At 37.2% G+C, this 16,486-nt stretch overlaps 2 protein-coding genes and 1 long non-coding RNA gene across 8 annotated transcripts; 1 reads left to right on the top strand and 2 right to left on the bottom strand.

Moving 5' to 3' along the window:
- Positions 1 to 2,248: 2,248 nt before the first annotated feature.
- Positions 2,249 to 6,467, top strand: LOC112295427 (putative inactive receptor kinase At2g26730). 6 transcript variants are annotated; one of them, XM_024547007.3, is made up of 6 exons: positions 2,249 to 2,402; positions 2,608 to 2,785; positions 3,233 to 3,914; positions 4,100 to 4,932; positions 5,068 to 5,366; positions 5,482 to 6,467. In XM_024547007.3, the coding sequence occupies exons 3-6, from the start codon at positions 3,442 to 3,444 to the stop codon at positions 5,860 to 5,862; spliced, it is 1,986 nt and encodes a 661-aa protein (XP_024402775.1). In that variant the 5' UTR covers positions 2,249 to 2,402; positions 2,608 to 2,785; positions 3,233 to 3,441; the 3' UTR covers positions 5,863 to 6,467. The 6 variants fall into 6 exon arrangements, 5 of the variants coding, with proteins under 5 accessions (XP_024402775.1, XP_024402771.1, XP_024402772.1 ...); XR_002973643.3 differs by having other exon boundaries at positions 2,359 to 2,785; positions 5,482 to 5,927; positions 6,049 to 6,467; XM_024547004.3 differs by adding an exon at positions 2,921 to 2,988 and having other exon boundaries at positions 2,360 to 2,785.
- Positions 6,468 to 8,327: 1,860 nt separating this feature from the next.
- Positions 8,328 to 9,800, bottom strand: LOC112295010 (uncharacterized). Its single transcript, XM_024546092.3, has one exon. It carries the CDS (start codon positions 9,798 to 9,800, stop codon positions 8,328 to 8,330), a length of 1,473 nt encoding a protein of 490 aa, XP_024401860.1.
- A 3,608-nt stretch (positions 9,801 to 13,408) lies between these two features.
- Positions 13,409 to 15,969, bottom strand: LOC149987463 (uncharacterized). Its single transcript, XR_016498359.1, has 3 exons — positions 15,612 to 15,969; positions 15,262 to 15,328; positions 13,409 to 15,038 (listed from the first exon to the last, which is right to left on the bottom strand). It is a non-coding gene; the product is annotated as an uncharacterized LOC149987463 (long non-coding RNA).
- Positions 15,970 to 16,486: the final 517 nt, after the last annotated feature.

Raw genomic sequence — 16,486 nt, 5'->3', positions numbered from 1 at the left:
CTTTTCAAAATATGTCAACATTGAAACAATTTTCTAAGTCACTGTATTTTAAGATTAAAAAATAAATATTATATAAAAATCTACTTCAAAAATAGATTTTTTTCTTACATTCTAAGTTTTGTATTAAACTAAATCAATCTTTAAATCATTATTGGCATATTGATAATAATTTTAATTTCCAATTAAGATCAATAATTTTAAAAAATAAAAAATTATCAATTAAATATTTTTTGTACATGTGTTTATGTAAGTTTGTCTATTACATCTTTTTTATGGTTTATTACTTTTTATGCTATTATATTTTTTATGATTTTTTTTGGATTTTTTAAATTTTATTTAAGTTTTTATTTATTTATTTATTTATTATTTTTATCAAATCTATAATTTACAGTAAGTCCTTTTGGAATTGAATTAATTTATTAGACAAGCTTTTTTCATTATTTACTTGAATAAATTGTTTTAACATCTAACTTTTTGTCTTTGTAAAATCAATTGCAGATGCAAATAATTAAATTAGTTAAGAAAGATAATAATATTTTCTATATATATATATATATATATATATATATATATAAAATATTTTTTATAATTATATATATTTTATAATTATTATTCTTGTAAAGTAAGAATGAAGATAAAAACTTTGAGTTTTAAAACAAATTTTGATTTTAGTCTTTTATTTTTTATTTATTTTTAATAATATTTATTACCTTTTTTTTAAAAAAAATATCATAAGTAAACACATTTGGTATACTAAATCTGTTTGTATAATTACCATCAACTCAAATATGAATTTGTCTCCTATTCATAATGACTCATATGGAATTGCCTATAGTTAATTAATATTTAATTAAAAAAATCATCTCTTCATGCAAGTTAACATTTAATTTTAAAACTATCTTCAAATTATGTGGTTAGTCTAAAATACTTATTCAAATTTATTTTTTTATTATATTTAAATGATAAAACTAAAAAATTAAAATATAAGAAATATTATAATTTATTAATATGATTAAAAGAAAAGAATAGTAAAAAATTTTTTACAAAAAATATGCTGATATTTCATAATTTATTCTGATTTCTTAGAGTTAAAATATAAAATTTTGTGGTTATTGCAATGATAATTTATTTTTTAATTATTTTTTAAATTATAAAATAAGTTATAATTTTTTAATTTCTTGTTGATAGAATTTGTAGAAGAATATTAGTATCTTCAAATACATAATTTTTATCAATTTTTGAATGCTTGCAAATAAAAAATTACTAATTTACTAAAAACTTAAAATCTTACTTTGATTGGACTCTATAAGGATTAGTGCATACTATTTTTAGAATATACAATACAATCTCTTAATCAAGAAAATACATGTATTTGTATGGTATATATGTATATATATATATATATATATATATATATTTATGATTCAAAGCAATTGGTACTCCTTCCCACTTATCCATCTACTTTCCTAAAGCTTAGAGAAAATGAATAAGTAGAGAGGTGAAACTAGGATCATATTTCCAAACAAATAATGTTATATTTCAACCAAGGGACATAACTAAGAAGACCTCTCCACATGGTTAAGATGGTCACATGTATCCACAAGATTGTGTAAAGTTAACTAACAATATTTCCCTTTAGATTGCTCTTTTCTTATGTTTGTCAATCTTGTCAATCTAAGCTTCTCCGTTCTAAAACATTACATCTTTCCAAAGGCTTCTCTCACCCTTAAGTCACCTTCCCTTATAATTCTCTCACGATCCTTAAAACCATAATCTACCAAATTAAATAAACATGCTACAAATTTTCAACTCTACTCAAAATCTCTGTTTACACAAAACTTAAAATTTGTATTTTTCATCCTCACAAGCGTCAAATATTTGCTCAAGCGAGTGGATTCTGGGTGGCCCACTACCGTCCAATACGGCAAACAATAACCAGAATTATCATTCGTGAGGAACGAACGAAATATGGCCAAAGACGAACGAAATTCGGCCCACGACGAACGAAAGTCAAACTGCGTTCACACTGACGCCAGAAGGGCAGCTCGTTGGGAGGAGTAAGTGACAGTGGGCTCGTCGTCGTCACGACTCAGATCGCCGAGAATTTGCAAAAGTCCGAAGTGGGGCACTCGCGGACGCGATCGATATCATCGACGATCGATCGATCCCCTCACCATTCCGTTACCGAATACGAGATGAGATGGATCACACACGCTTCTCTCCCGCTCGCACTATTTCGGGAGGTCTAGAGATTGTCTGGTAAGCTGGCAATGGGCGCCACGCTTTTCCGCTCCAGGGACCCGGGTTTGGAAACCGCGGTTCGAATTCACAAATGGATGTTGAATTGCGTTCGCCTCTCCTAACTTCCAATCGGGGTCGCTGACTCCAGCGATTCAGAGCAGGTGAAACAATCTGCTTGAGGTCGGACACCGTAGGTTCCATGAGGGCATTGTAGTAGTACTGGTTTCGTTGTGTTGATGAGTCCTAGTGGAGTTGCAGTTGCAGATTGTGAGTGCAGATGGACGAGGAGGTCAATCGATCACCTGCTGTTTATTGATCCAATTTGAATCTAATCAAATAGGAAGCTTGTGTTGGGAAAAAAACCAGGAAGTTAGTGGCGATGGTCTGTGTCTGGACGTGAGCTTAATGTGCGCTGAAGGAAAGCGTGCATGGTTATCAGAATCCCGACGGTATCACCCCCCTATGTCATGGAACTACCAATCCTGTGTGCCGAAGGAATTTGGAACTGTGTTGTTGTCGACTTAGTGTCGGCGGAATCCACGAGGTATGAGATGGAGTATATGTGTCGTTTTAAGCGGAGGGAAGGGCGTTGTGGACACTGTCGTCCGTGTGCTACTGTAGTGCCGGTTTAATTTTTTTAATTTTAATTTAATTTAATTTATTTTTTTCTGTTTTTTAGGTCAGACTGCGATTGCTGTTATTTCCAGGTGCATGCGTTCGAAATGGACCGTTATCCAGCTCCCGCAAGTACATTGTCGTCCTTGCATTTAGTGTGTAGCTTAGCCCACTACGCATGTACATTCATATCACACTCTTTTCAAACCTACGGCTGCATCTGGCTAATTTTCTTTCTCCGTTACAGTAGCGTGGATGTGATGCATTGCCAGCAAGGAGGGTTGATTGATGGTTGATGCAAAAGAGCATTGTGCTCTCCTCCCGAAGGCGGCCTAATCATCTTTGTCTCTGAAATTAGTGAGAATCGCTGATACAGGTAAAGCGATCTCCTGGTGATTGTGACCCCAAGCTGCAATTGAAGGATATGTTTTTGATAGAGAAGCCAGACAAAGAAGGCGGATGTTAAATTTAGCCCCAAGAATCTCCTCCTTCGAAGCAGCAACTTGTCTTCTGCACGTGTAGACTTTCCAGGATGATATACCATTCTGACGCAGCGTTGTGAAGGAGCTTTGCTCCTGTTAAGAAATGTGTAAGAGGAGGCATGAGCGGGAGTCGAGGATGGCCAGGATGGCAACCGCCTTGATGGTGGTGCTGAGTGTTGTTTCAGTGGCAGGGCAAAACTTAGAAGCTGACAGAAGAGCGCTACTCACGTTCAGCGAATATCATGATCCAAGATGGACGAAATTAAAGTGGATCAACACGACCTCACCTTGCAACTGGTTTGGCATAACCTGCACTGGGGATAGGGTCACAGGATTTCGATTGCCGGGCAAAGGGCTCAAAGGGATCATACCACCGGGGAGTTTGAGCATGCTACCTAAACTTGAGGTTGTGAGCTTGCGGGGCAACAGATTGTCGGAGTTGTTTCCTGGAGCGGAGCTAGGAAATTGCAAGAATTTGAGGGAATTGTACCTTGCGGGGAACGACTTCTATGGATCTCTTCCAAATGTGGCGGAGTTGTGGCCACGACTAACTCATTTGAGCTTGGAGTTTAACAGGTGAGAGATATTGCGATCTTTCGTGTTGGATCTAGGGTTTAAGATTTCCAGTCCCACAATCATGAATTGCGTATGTTCTTGTTCGTTGTCAAACTGTTACACTTCTCTGCAGATGGCGCAGCATGTCACGCAGAAATCGCCATGTCCAGGAACCATGATATGAAAGACTTCTTGTGTTTCTTCAGGTTGAATGGAAGCATTCCAGAGTCTGTAGGGCTGCTTTCCGATCTCTACTTGCTGAGTCTCCGCGGCAACTCGTTCTCTGGTAGAATTCCAGTCTTGAAGCTGGCGAACCTGACCGTGTTTGATGTTGCAAATAACAATTTGTCTGGAGCTGTACCACCAACCCTGTCAAGATTCCCAGCAGATTCCTACGTTGGCAATGCCGGCTTATGCGGTCCACCTCTTGCATCCCCATGTCTAGTAGCTCCTGAAGGAACTGCAAAGTCGTCGAGTGAAAAGAAGCTGTCGGCAGGTGCAATCTCGGGTATTGTTTTAGGAGGAGTCGCATTTCTGATCCTTAGCCTCATAGGACTCGTCTTCTGTCTCTGCATTAGAAGTAATGTGCATGATTCTTCTTCAGAACCCGAAGTATGTGAGATTTCGCATGCTACAATCCCTGACATTTCCCGTGACAAGCCGCGCGAGAAGGGAGGTGCGGACTGTGGTGTAGAATTTGCTGTTTCAACGACAGTGGAGCAAGGGGTGAATAAATTAGTATCCTTCTCCTTGCTTTCATTTGATCTGGAGGATTTGTTGAGGGCCTCGGCCGAGGTGCTGGGGAAGGGGAGTGCTGGAACAGCTTACAAGGCCGTTTTGGAGGATGGGACGGTTGTGACGGTCAAAAGGTTAAGGGATGTGATCACGAACAAGAAAGATTTTGAGTCTCTGATCCAGGTTGTAGGAAAGCTTCAGCACCGAAATTTGGTGCCCCTTCGCGCTTATTACTTCTCCAAGGATGAGAAGCTCCTGGTTTCTGACTACCTGCCGATGGGCAGCCTCTCTTCCCTTCTTCACAGTAAACATCTTGCCAGATCCTCCGTCCTGATACAAATCCTCGCTTTCGTTGAACTTCATCTTTTATGTTCATGGTGTGATGTAATCACTTTGATTAGACATTGAATGGCACTCCATTCTGTTTCTTGCTTGTCAGACGACCGAGGCAAGAATCGCACACCAGTGGATTGGCTCACCAGGGTAAGGATCGCAATAGGAGCTGCGAAAGGATTAGCGTATCTGCACGCACAAGGAGGACCCAGGTTTGTGCACGGGAACATCAAGTCCTCCAACATTCTACTCAACAGAGACCTAGAGGCTTGCATCGCTGATTTTGGACTAGCGCAATTGCTGAGCTCTTCCCCCGCTGCTTCAAAACTTGATGGGTACCGAGCACCTGAGGTCGGCACAACTCGCAAAGTGACACAGAATTCTGATATCTACAGCTTTGGAGTGGTATGCTTCCGTTCTGCACCACAATATCCTATTATATTTCTGAAGTTGGTGTTTTATGGCTTGTGAGACTCTGTTGATTGTGCATTAATATTTCAATTCTGGGTGTGGTTTGCAGCTACTCCTGGAACTTCTGACAGGAAAAGCACCCGCACAAACGATTTCCAACAATGAAATCATCGACCTGCCAAAGTGGGTGCAGTCCATCGTCCGTGTAGAATGGACAGCCGAAGTGTTTGACGTAGAGCTCATGCGTTATCAGAACATTGAGGGTGAACTGGTGGCCATGCTTCAGATTGCAATGAAATGCGCGGACCCAGTACCTGAAAATCGACCAAAGATGCAGAGCGTGCTACCCCTGCTTGAGGATGTGCACCCATTCTTCATAGAGAACGGTGCCGAGCCGTCTCGACAATCTGAAACCATGTCGGGGGAGATCATCAGGGGCAGTGATGACGACTCGAAGAAGAGTTCTCCATCCCACCCTAGCACTCCTTGAGCTCCTAAGAGTTCTTTGACTCAGCCCGTGCTTTGATCCTGTTCCACATATTCATGGATTTTTAGGTGAGATTTGTGTTGCCGTCATCACCTTTTCTTGGTTCTCACTGTAAGATTGATTGATTGATTTTAGCATCCATTCATACGTTGATCTATCGCGCCATGGTGATTTGATCTGATGAACTAGGTTTGAACCAATTATCTGAATTGAGTAGCCTCCGAAGACAAGTCCCTGTTGGCGTGACTGGATTTCTTTCCTCTGATGGAACTGCAGCATTTCTGATTGCAGTTGTTAGCTACATGAAATTTACTTTATTTTATGCAGTAATTAAAGTAAGATAGTAGCAACCTTATGTCATGTGCTAGTTAATCCCCTAGGTGTAGAATCCGAATAAAGTTATGCTCAAATGTATGTTGCTTGTGAAGATAGCGCTACATGAAGCTCTTACTTTTTTTGTGCCATCGCTCTGCCCTGGGATGGTTTTGGGGCTTTGCTCTGCTGTTACACTAACAGCTGTTGCAAGGTGGTCTCGATTGCAGCTGGTTGACCCAATAATTTTACAGTACACATTTCCTTGTCTTCATTAGAGGCACGGATTGCCACAATTGTAGCGATTCTCTGACGTGAGTAGTGTCTGGTAGGGAGTAGCATTATTTGAGTAATTTATTGCTGCTGCTTGATGGACCAGTCAAAAGCACACTACAGTTGTCCAACAATCTTCATGGTTTCCTGTGAGTGGGTTTGCACACTATGGTTTTGCTGTTATCGCATGAACATGGTCTCCACGTCACCTCTGCTCTACTCAAATGCACGAGGGTGGACTGCAAAACTGTGAGAAGTTGGTCTTATATCTCAAGCGCAGCCGCCAGCCTGAAATTTGGACTACAATAAGCGAATCAAAGCTGAAACATTCTCGTCAAATCGTGATTTCCATCCATGTGAATTGGCATGAATGGTCACCTGGGTTTGAAGTATGAGGTACGGCCATTTCACGTAATTGCAGTATCAGCTTCATACACATTGAACCAATTTTTTGTACCTCGAGATGTCAATCTCATCTTCATTTAATGGCATGTCCTGCATTGCTCATGTCATCTGTATGAGGAACATGATCCTTAAAAGAATGAATTTTACGTTTAAAAATCATTGCTCACCAACTTGATTGCCTTGTTAGAATCAAGGGAACACTCGACATACTTCCAACTTCATGAGGTGGTGTTCTCTCTACTCTCAAGAATACCGTTTCATGAGATTGGAAATGTTGTTAAGAGCCTATTTATTTTATTTACCTGGAAGAGTAAAATGAGCATTTTATAGACCCTGATTTGTTTACGAACAGGCTATAGATTCCTTCGCGCAGCAAACCAATTTCCCCTACTTTCATTAAGCAACTCAAGCAGATGGGAGCTTTAAGAAGTGTAGTATATCCTTGCTTGAAAAGAAAGAAACCGAGAACGCTGTCACAAAAAGTTTTTGTGCAGGTGACTAATAAAAACCGCATTTTGGAAACTACATGTACGCGCTGGATTAATCCAAATACGTCAAGTTGTGCATGTGGATATATGAAAATAAAAAGAAAAAGAAAACAAAATTGCGGAAAAATTTGGTATCAACTTCTATATATTTGGACAAAAGATGTACATGGTTTGCCCCCCAAGACATCAAACATTCATCTGAATATACGATGTCCCAGAGTACCAGCTTTGGACTGATTCTCCTGTCCAATTGTATCGTTGGAACTATATATTGATGGAACTCGGGTTATAAATGTGTCCTATTTGTGTGTGAGCCATAAATAGTCTTATAATCAATGTTCTTTGTACAAAAGCGAAGGTTTATATTCATCACCATATAACAGTTAAAAGAACTACATTTACACAGGAAAGTTAAACTGTGTACACTTCTCCTTTCTACTTTTTAATCCTAAGGATGAATCTGAGAATGGAAAACAGGTGAATGTGCAAGTGGACGCAAGACACACATGTTTGATTTTTTGATTTTTTGATTTATTATTATTATTATTTTATGTACACAGTTGGAATGTATATCTGAAAAAAAAAAAAAAAACGAAAAAAAAATCTTCGGTTCAATTTCAATTGCGTAAACTTCTTCTGAATTGTATGTCTCTGTAATCGTTACACTTCCTGTTATGGACACTGACAAGTGGGGAGGGAGGTCACACTGTACTAGGATATTGTGACCAACTCTGGATTTGCCTCATCCACAGTGTTTGGGATCTCAAAAACTGGGTGTAAACACAGGAATGCTCTTGGACGAGCGATTTTCATGTTATTTACAAAATGTTCTGAGCTAAGAGTACTATCTACGCAAAAGATAATTTGTATACAAATGTGGGAATTTCAGAGTAATACTAATCCAGTCTAATGAAAAGAATCTACACAATGTTCAATGGCATAGTAACCCCAAATAATTAAATAATGTGTGTCAAATCTACATCATGAGACCTACAGTATTTGCTGCACAATATCGAGGTTTAAGGTGTCACGCACCATTAGGACGACACCGAGAGCCAAGAGTAGCACAATACCAGACGACACGATCCCCTGCTCCACACCGTCCGGGAGCTTCTTTCCTCGCAGGGCCTCCAGTGCGATGAGGAACAAGTAGCCACCATCCAAAGACGGCAAAGGGAGCAAATTTACCACTGCCAGGTTAATGTTCACAATGGCAGCGAATTGGAACAATCCTGTGTCATCATTTCGTGCGACCTCCGCACCTACCGCCACAATCGCTACCGGACCTGCAAGTTTCTCAGCAGTTTGGGTGAAATTGTAGAATAGTTGTTTGAGACCATCTGTAACAATTGTGAGCAATTTACTGAATTCCTCAGCTGCTTTGACGATTGCCTCTGCAGCATTACCAGCCTTCACTCGATGAGATATTGAGTTTGTAGATAGCTGCAGCCCTTCAATTTCACCGGCATCGTCTGGAGTGACATCCAAGTACCAAAGCTCCGCGCCTCGGATCATCAACAAATTGAGCTTCTTCTGTGCACTCTCTCTGATGGTGTCCTCAAGATCGAAGACAGAGGTCTCAGTCGAGTCGAGAAGATGGCCATTCACCCCAGTAATCACATCGCCAGGATGGATTCCCGCGAGGGCCGCGGCAGAATTCGGGACGACTTCAGGGATGACGACTCCAGGTAGAAACTCCTGCTCTACCAATCCCACTGTAAGGCTTTGCCCGACGAGCACCGAGTACGCAAATATAAGGTTGGCTATGACACCCGCAGAGATTACCAAGGCACGCTCGGGAATGGAGCGGTTCTTGAGCAGGTTAGGATCGTCAGGCTGGTACAAAGCCTCTGGGTCGTCGTCTGGAAATGCCACATATCCTCCCAACGGTATAGCCCTCAAAGAATACTCCACATTCTGGCCACTAAACCTCAAAATCACTGGCCCAAACCCTATTGCAAACTGCGTGACGTGGATCCCTTGCACCCTCGCAGCTAAAAAATGGCCAGTTTCATGAACGATTACAATTGTACCCAACACCACAAGTGCCTCTACAACGGATTGCGCGCCCTCCAATTCTAAAGGCAGGAAAAACCCTGGGAGAGCAAGGGCGACCTTGTACATAAGCAGCCCCTCACTTCGCAAACCCCCCTTAACCCACTCCAGTACCTGCACTCCTACATACTCGCTGTGCACACTCGCCCCACTTGTCGAAACTCCTGCTTCTTCTTTCAATTCCTCCGCAGCGATAGAATCCTCAGAAAAGCCACTGCTAACCCTACCTCCCCTAATTCCCCCAAATCTCCTCCCGCCACTATTCAAAGACCTGGACCTCATTCTGCAACCAACACGTGAAGGGTAATCCTTGGGAGTTGGACAAACGAGGGAGGAACATTCTCCCACGACCCTCACTCCATATCTCACGAGCTTCAGAGCTGGCGACGCATGTAATAAGCCACCCATCACGGAGACGCCACCGCCGGGGAGAATTAATTGCGTGAGGGGGGTGGTGAATGGCAGAGGACGACGACGCTGTTCTACGCAAGTGACGGGAGGAAGTAGGGCGGGGAATTGCTACAGCGGTGCAGACCCTGGGAGAGAAAGAGGAGGAGGAGGAACCACCATGGCCACCGAAATTCCTCAACAACGGGCTCCAAATCCCAATTCGGCTCTGCACTAATCTGCTTGATCAATGCGCCGCAATCAAGGCTTCGACGTGCCTGGCGCACCTTCAGTGCCGGTGTCGGTGGTAGCCCAGTGCCCTGCATCGCGTACCTATCGCCGTGGGCCCCGAGACGGTGAAAGGGGGAGTGATGTTTGTTGGACGGACGGCGTTCGTTCCCTTCCTGTTTCCACGTAGCTTTTTCATCGTTTGGATGATGTATTTGGATGATTCGTTTGGCTTGCCATTCGCGGCATAATGGGAGAATGACTTGTAGGAATGAAAATTAGAGCGCTTTTGTGGTTGAGTGAAGTCGTGGTGGATTACATTTATTTTTATTTCTAAGTTTTTGAGGAAATAAAAGAACTTCTAGGTCTAAAGGATGGATAATTATAATTTTGATGGCCACGGAGTAGGTGGAGTATATTGTAATAGCTCTTCATATGGAAACGTATAAAATTCAAAAAGTTGGAAACAATGATGGTGGAGTTGGGTTAGAAAACTTAATGTTGACTTATGAGAGAAGAAAAAGATTGATATTGAATATAAAAGTATAAAAAGTTGGTGTGAGGTACTAAGTAGATAAATTAATTATAAAATTTGTTGGATAATTTATTAATGGATGTTTTAAGAATAGAGAAAATTTAAAAAATTAAAAATAAAGTGAAATGACTAATTAAAAAAATACCACAAAAAGGTGGAGTCAATTTTGACATATTATCATAACACCTAAATGCACAAGTGATGAAATTCTCAATTAATGATATGGAAGTATAGATAATACACAAAAGTTGTATTACTAGAAGGAAGAAGCTTCAAAATCTTAAGTATGAAGGGATATCATTGAATTGTAATCTAATTAATAAATAAGTAGTAAGAATGCTAAAAATTATTTACTAAATTAGAGTATACATATGTATAAATTAAAAATTCATCATGCTGATAATAAAAAAAAATATTATTTATACTTAATTATTTTTTATACAAGAAAATCGAATTATTTTTAAACTTTTATATGTATTCAAATTAAATGTAGCATGATGCACTTAAACTATAAATTACTAATAATTCACAAGTTTTAGTTGTAAAAACTAATTGCATTTTATAAAATGTTTTGAGATATTTCGAACAACAAAATCAAAATTATACATAATGCAAACTATCATTGATTTTTTTAATAATTTTTAAAATTTTAAAATATATCTAAATAAACATATTTAGATTATTATTAATATATTATTATGATTTTTCATTTTTTATAAACATCAAATTTTATCAAAAAACTAAAAAAGTAGTAGTATACATTTAAGATCTTGAAATTCCATTAAATAATCTTCCTTTTTGATGTACCAAAGCTATAGAAATAAAACCAACGAGCCTTGGCTTGAAAAAGATTTTATATACACTGATATATATACACACACACACACATATATATATATATATATATAATTTTAAATTAACCTACTTATTTTATGTAAATCTTCTTAAAACAACCTACTATTCTTTGTAAATCTTCATTAATTTTTTTTGCATGATATAATCTTTAATTTTCTATAAGAGCATTAATTTTAAATTATTGTGACACTATTTGTAAATCTTGTATAATTATTAGATGATAATTTTTTAAAAAGTTTTTTTTATTATTTTTGAATATTATATATTTAAGTCATAAATAAAATAATTTATCAACTTCATATTTGATTTTATTTTCAATCGGAAATAAATCCAATGATATATTAATAATATCTAAATAAATTTATTTACAAATATAATATATATTTAGATTCACTAATTTTCAATTAATGACTTTAATATAAGATTTTTCAAAATTTTATCATACATTTTTTTGAACTATCAAAAGCTACTAAAATTAAATATAATTATCAAAACCATTTTTTAATCAAATGATAAAATTAATTTATTATAATTTAAAAAATAAATCATTTTTTTAATAAATAGACTTAATGCTTTTCAGATGTAAGAGAAAAGATGTTTAGAATTATCAGTAGAAGTTTTAAACAAAAAAGGAAGTAGTGTCACCAGTATACAACAAATAACTCCAATAAGCGTATATATATATATATATATATATATATATCAAAACTCTTCAAACTTCTATGATGTTTTAGATATATGATTCTTATTTTTTATGATTTTTTATAATCTTGTAGATTCTTTTGGAATTTGTTTTAAGATTTTTAAATATACTATATTCTCTTAGAAGCATTTTTAGTCAATTGCAATATTTGAATTTTCTTATTTTTCCTTTATATTAATCCAAGATTATTCTTAATTTTTTGAAATTTTTTATAGACAATTATTGAAAGTTCTAAAAAAAAAATCACACTTGGAATCTCTCTTACAAATTTTTATAGGACCAACTTTTTACAACATAGATAAGAAGACAAGATAAGGAATGTGTCCATCTTTTCAATACTAGTTTCAAAAACATCTAAGTAATTATGCACATGAACTTGTCTCTAATTGTATATATAATTTATAATATAATAAAGATATATTCAAAATATAAAGACGAATTGATTTTGTAGTAAGTTGGAGTTTATAAACTTAGACCATTTTCATCTATAAATTTAATATATTTTAAAATATTTAAGTAAAAAAGCTGCTATATTATGTAATCAAAATAAAAAAATAGAATAAAGAATAATGTAAAATTTATAAATAATTTAAACTTATAAATCAACTCTAAAATTTAATTACTATTTTATGAAATTATTCTTTAAAATAAAGAATAATGTAAAATTATCTATCATATTTAAGTAAAAAACATTGGCATAAATATGCTAGATCTATAATATTTGTTATATAAAACATTGCAAAAAATATCTATATGATATTCTTGTAAGTTGATCTATGTATGTATGTATATTTATTTATGTACACATATACACACAAGACCAAAGCCATTCTTAATTCCAATAATGATTGTTTTGTGCTTAATTCTAAATTCTAATTTCTTTAGGGTCTTTGTATTTAAAAATAGTAATATTAATTTTTAAATAGTATATAGTTTTTTATTCATTCTTTTATTTTAAAATATTTATGTGTTTATTCATTTTTATTTCATTTTATTATTTATTTTAAAAAAATTAAAGTTTTACTTGTAGTAGATTTAGATTTTTTTTTTCAATTTTTTAGGTCTAAAATTTAATTCAAACTTATCACTCTAATTTTAATATATTTTAAAACCTTCTGTTTTAATCTGTTTATATTTATCACCATATTATTAAATTTTAATTTATTTTTTCTATGGAGAAGTTTATATATTGATGTTCTAACTTGTGAAAAAAAATTATTTGTATATTTGTTTCTGAGCTTTCTACATTTAATTTTTATTTTTCTTATTTAAGAAAAATTCATATAGTATATTTCATTTTTGAAACTTAAATGTTATTGTATCTACAACTTTCAATCTAAAATTTAATTTGTTATGTACATTTTTATATAATATAGATTATATGTCTTAATTATCTATATCATTTATGTGTTATAAGCATGACTAAAACATTTTGTAAGATTGTAACAATAAAAAAATCACTACTTTAATTTTCTTAACTCATGAATTACTTTTACTTCAAATGTTTTGATTTTTAGACTTTACTTTTCATCAAATAACATATTTTATGTATAAAATCAAAACTCTCTACCCACACATATCTTATATTTTAGACCAATATAATATCCAAAATATAAATGATGTACCATGACATATGATTTTATTCTTTTTATCAATTTCACATTTCAAATTAGAAGATTAAAACAACTCTACTACTACTATGACTACTAATAAAATATGAAACTCAAAGCAATTCAACATTATTGTAGCCTTAAAATACCTCTTTCCAACTGAAATCAACTCCAATACATACAAAACAGACACAAGTTCCAATACACAACTCTCAATTCCTGAATCTTGCGTACACAACTTGCAAAGATTCTAGGCAGAAATCACCACAAATAACAATTAGTAATAAAATAATAATAATAATAATAAAAGGAAAAAAAACATTTGATCAAGTTAAAATCCTCCCACATTCAATCCATCAAGCAATAAGTAATTACAATCAACAAACAATCATCACTCCTCCAAGTGGCTGCGCAGAGGGTGACCACAAGACGATGGACAAACGAGGCACAAGCGAGTGAGTGATTAGTGAGTGAGTCAGCGAGAGATCGACGCCGGTGCCATGAATCCAGTGCTTTTGCACACACACACACGCAGTCTCGTTGCTCTTGTTCACCATAGCCACGATGCCAGTTTTGCACAGCATCGTTTATCCTGGACACAGTTCTACGTTACCGGGGAAGGTGCAAATGTCGGCGAACTGGAGGAGGAGGGTGTTTGACAGAGTAGGCTCAGTGGATGCTGGCGAATGTGCACAGCTATGTTGTGACGGTGAGGAAATGTAAGATTGTGAGTTGTGATGGTTATGAGTGCAACGCAGTTCCGGTCCGAGCGATAGGGTAGCTGCCTGCCAACATAATCATGCCATCGCGATCAATTCCGTTTCTTTTCTTCGACGCAAGCTCTGCTACATGGAAGGTTTCTTTTCCAGGGTTATGGTCTTGTGAGGCCTCTAGGAAGTCATGTGTATGATCGAGCTTCTTTGCCGTTCCTTTTCAATTGTAAATAATTGAAATAATTGTAAACATATATATATATATATAAATAAGATTTTTCTTCCTGATGAATCTTTGGCTGAGAAGCATTCACTTCGGTACTTTATTTTCCACAAGACGATGCATCCAACAACCACAAAAACTACCAATTGACTTCGTAACACTCCTGTAAATTCCTTCAACGGAACACATTCCTATCGACTTGCCGAAATACATGATTCTTGTAAGACGCCAAACTCTGGTCAAGCGCCCACCAATTGCCCCTCTAAGATCACTTGAGATGCAAAGTATCATTCAAGATTGTAGAAAGAGTAATTACCAAAGCTCAATTTGTTGCTAGCTGGCGTGGCTTTGTACCTCGTCCTAACGTCCAACATTGCAAGACTCAGGTTCCTCTGAAATACAAGTTTCTTTCAGTAGCATGCAGAGGATGTAACGACGGGATATCGTGCAAAGAGAAAGCACCTCCCAAGCTATTCGTCACAGTGTGGATGTTTGTATTCCTAACAGATCAATTTTCAAGGCATAGCTAGCGACTAATTATCCACGTCATCGAGGACCTAACGACGACGAACTGACGAATTTGTTAAGACTTTTCCAAGCCAGGATAATACGCACGCTTTGTGGGTGAAACCTTATGCAGCTTTTCGCCTTAAGCATGCTACTGAAAGAAAGACTTTCCACTCTGCAAGCCAAACGTTCACAATGTCAAATGTCAACACTAGGTCCCCGACCCACATCACCGACTAATTATCCAAACGATCACCTACATAATCTAGGCTTGGTGTATTAGTTGTCTTCGCCGACGACATCGGATCGATGGACGTCGGAACAGAGATCATACGCAGAGTATTGTGGTCAACGTTGGAAACAGTGAGCTTAATTATACACGGCTGTCTCAGCACTAACTGTTGCAGGAGCTCGCTACTGCTACGTCCGTGCCTGTATAGAGCCTTGATACCACTCACCTGACGAGGAGATTCATGTGTTTTGCAACAAGCGTGAGTCATCGAAGTCGCCCCAGACTTACTTTAACAATCCATCCATTCACAAAACTTTTTCGGGGAGTTACCGGCACACGGTCATGATAGTCAGAATATGAACCCGGACTAAACGGGGAACCTGCAACGACTTGACGACCCTATTCACGCTTTCTGCTGCCAATCCGAAGGGTTCTCAAGCTCATTTGTGCTCTGAACTTCATGAAAAACCCACCCTAGTGTGGAAACAAAGATTACTGAAACATATCCATGATGTTTGGGATTACTCAAAACTAGTTCCACCTCGCGATGCGCCGGAACCCGCCGACCACGATGATGAAGTTTAACGAATATCAGCGCTTCGATCCAAGAATCGGACGGTGCTTTCGAGTTACTGTTAGTAACGCAATATAATAAATTTTCTCAGCATCCAGGAATTCAGCCGCCCCAGGTGAAAAGCTCGTTCAAATCATGGGTTGCCAGTCTGTCCTAGTCAACAACTTGGTGCAGCTTTCCGAGGTGTAAAGTGGGGTCGATCGAAAGAACAGCAGTTAGATCAGCAGTCCTCACTGGAGTGTCGGTGCATCAGAAGCGATGTTGCACGACTTGGGGCTTCTGCAAATCTATCCGAATGCAGATGAATTGAATGAACTAAGGGCTGAAGTGGCTGTAACAGCGGATGTTGAAGTGCGTGTGAAGTGGGTCATGGAGCTCAGAACTTGTGCTTTTTTTGGTGCTAGCCAATACTTACCTGAACCAGTTCTTCCGTAAGTCCGATATGTGGTTTGACGCTTAGTGTGTGGATGTTTCGTTGTTAAAGAGGCGATGGTAATAATAACTAATTTGATCACAACTTGTTTGCA

Source organism: Physcomitrium patens, chromosome 18 (assembly GCF_059467195.1).
Source record: "Physcomitrium patens ecotype Gransden chromosome 18, ASM5946719v1, whole genome shotgun sequence".
Lineage (NCBI taxonomy): Eukaryota > Viridiplantae > Streptophyta > Bryopsida > Funariales > Funariaceae > Physcomitrium > Physcomitrium patens.
The sequence above is the reverse complement of the archived record's forward strand: the minus strand, read 5'-3'. Positions and strand labels throughout refer to the sequence as shown.

Excerpts from the sequence above, each read along its gene's own strand:
- LOC112295427 (XM_024547007.3), top strand. The coding sequence starts at position 3,442 with ATGTGTAAGAGGAGGCATGAGCGGGAGTCGAGGATGGCCAGGATGGCA. Across the intron at positions 3,915-4,099 it reads TTGAGCTTGGAGTTTAACAG|GTTGAATGGAAGCATTCCAG; the intron begins GTGAGAGATATT and ends GTGTTTCTTCAG. Across the intron at positions 5,367-5,481 it reads ATATCTACAGCTTTGGAGTG|CTACTCCTGGAACTTCTGAC; the intron begins GTATGCTTCCGT and ends TGTGGTTTGCAG.
- LOC112295010 (XM_024546092.3), bottom strand. The coding sequence starts at position 9,800 with ATGGGTGGCTTATTACATGCGTCGCCAGCTCTGAAGCTCGTGAGATAT.